Consider the following 2464-nt stretch of genomic DNA (forward strand, 5'->3'; position numbering starts at 1 on the left):
AAGCATATTTATAGACTTTCTGGCACTGTGTTCTTTTTGGATTGTAAACCTTTTCAGAAACAGCGCCAGAAAGTCTATAAATATGCTTTGAATCCCAGAATCTTTCCATACGAAATCTTCTTCTTCTTCTTCATCTTCAGTGTGTTTTACAGCCTTCGAGTGGTTCGTTGTTCATCAGCGTTTTTGGTATCAATACTCCGGTGAGTTAAATTGTTCTATACTAGGAGGATATATTCCAGCACCTCTGGTACTTGAGAGGAATAATTTCCTTAAGGACACACTGTGTATTCAATGGACTCGATTTATTCCGACATTATTTTTCAAATATTATTTTGACATAGTGTTCCTACTAACTTTCTGTTGTTGTTTCTATTTTCAGAAAGTTTATTGGTTTTATTATTTACTACAGTAATACATATTTGCTAACATGAATTGAATAGATTACAAATCAGAGGCTTAATTGCAAATAAGTCATAATAGACAGACCAAAGATCTAGATTCTACATTTCTTCAAAATCAAATCATCTATGCATTCACATTTTTCTGTCCTAGCAAATAGAAAGAAACACATTTTAATAAACTCTAATGGTCATTGATAGCCTCTTTCTTGGGAATACAAAAACACCCAATGGGCAGAAATCTGGAAAAAATACCACAGAGGTCATATATAGTAAACATTGTTTACTAAATTAACCTGTCCAATTCTTGATCACTTGCAGTAAAATCTCATTCCATGTATCAATAGGACCTGGCAAACACCAATGAACACAGTCATTCTGTACGCGTTCTTCGATCCCATTAGCAAATGGAAAGGGATGCATATAAGGTCCAGGATGACCATCTGGCCTTAGTAATGCTAATTTTGTCACATCCACTGCTTCAATTCTAACATTAGACAAATTCTCAGCTTCCTTTTTCGCAACATTCACTTGATTTATAGCTGTTTCTCTCATCTGCTCGTCCATCCATTCGAGCTTTTTCTCCTCTGGATTATAAGGCTGTGTTTTAGGACATGCTCCTAACTTGTCCCATTCTCCTTCAAAATGTGCTGGTGAAAATGTTGTCACAATCACATCAAGTATTCCTCTATTACCCTTATTATTATTATTGCCTCTCCTCTCAATTATTGTGTTAAGAGTAGTCCGGTACGCCTTGCCATAAACATCATAAAATCCAATTTCAGTGTAATTCTGACCAGAACAGTAATGACAACCTAGTACTGAGTCTCCATAATAATACACTGCTGAATGCAAGAACCAATGTCCTACTGATAAAACAATCATATCCAGTTGCCCTAAATCAGAAGCCCATTTCTCATCCACAGAGTCCAAGAACAAAGTATTGTAGTTTTTCTTGTCTGATTTTTCTATACCTTTAACAAGAAAAGGTGACCAATATATTGATACATTCACATTATGTGAAGGAAAATGCCATTTCCTAAACTTATTATCCTCACCATGACTGAAGACTAAAGTAGGAGGACTAGCTGTGGCTAACATACAAAGTAATGACTCCAATTGATTTCTTGCTAATGAATCACCAACAAAGGCTAAATTCTTGTTCTTGAGAATTTGAAGAAATAATTTTGGGTCAAACCTGGGAAGTTGACAATTTTTTGGCTTCCATTTCCAATAAAGATAGCCTTTATCAGGTCTTCCATGAGGTATGCAATTTTGTCCTTCTTTTACTGTACCACATTTTGTATACAAAGGACCTAATTTGTCATGAACCCACTTACCATCACTATAGTCACATGAATTTTCCACATTATCATTTCCCACTTCTGCCAAAAAAAAAAAAAAAAAATTGATGTAAAAACATTATCAACAAATGTGTATGCAAATCTTGGAAACATGTATTACAAGAAAGAACAAATATATGTAAAGGAGGGATCAATCCTTCACAAAATTTCAGCGTCATCTTCACGATTTTCATTCCTATTAATGAATATCGCCATATAATTGGGTTTATTCGTCATAAATAATGTGGTGCTTATGCTTTTTTGAGCCGAGAGTCTATTGGAAATAACATTTCTATCTTCACAAGGTAGGAGTAAGGTCTGCGTATACAATACCCTCTCCAGATTTCGCGATGTGGGATAATATTGGGTATGTTGTTGTAAATATTCCATCACAAATATGTCTATATATAAGGAAAAAATGGCATGTTCATAATGTACCTTTTGATGGAGTTGAAGAGGTGGTGATGATTAGTGAATGTTTAGTTTGAGAAAGAGAGAGAGGTCCAATTAAGTGAAATAGAAGTATTATAGGGAGAAGAGCATACAAAGCCAAAAGTAATAACTTCCTCAAGGGAAAATGATGAGGTTGGTCTTTGAATGGACTAATTGTATCCATTTCTCATTCCTAACCTTAAACTTTCTTCCTTTTCCCTTAAAGAATTTTTTACATAACAGAGGATCAATGCATTGTTGATAGGAGAAAAAGATTTTTTTTTTTTGGTT

General features: G+C 34.4%; 1 protein-coding gene across 1 annotated transcript; it reads right to left on the bottom strand.

Moving 5' to 3' along the window:
* Positions 1-437: 437 nt before the first annotated feature.
* On the bottom strand, positions 438-2464 carry LOC104226844 (xyloglucan O-acetyltransferase 1). Its single transcript, XM_009778923.2, has 2 exons — positions 2180-2464; positions 438-1783 (listed from the first exon to the last, which is right to left on the bottom strand). Exons 1-2 carry the CDS (start codon positions 2355-2357, stop codon positions 690-692), a joined length of 1272 nt encoding a protein of 423 aa, XP_009777225.1. The 5' UTR covers positions 2358-2464; the 3' UTR covers positions 438-689.

Source organism: Nicotiana sylvestris, chromosome 11, assembly GCF_000393655.2.
Source record: "Nicotiana sylvestris chromosome 11, ASM39365v2, whole genome shotgun sequence".
In the NCBI taxonomy this organism is placed as follows: domain Eukaryota; kingdom Viridiplantae; phylum Streptophyta; class Magnoliopsida; order Solanales; family Solanaceae; genus Nicotiana; species Nicotiana sylvestris.

Excerpts from the sequence above, each read along its gene's own strand:
- LOC104226844 (XM_009778923.2), bottom strand. The coding sequence starts at position 2,357 with ATGGATACAATTAGTCCATTCAAAGACCAACCTCATCATTTTCCCTTG. Across the intron at positions 1,784-2,179 it reads CTCTTCAACTCCATCAAAAG|AAGTGGGAAATGATAATGTG; the intron begins GTACATTATGAA and ends TTTTTTTGGCAG.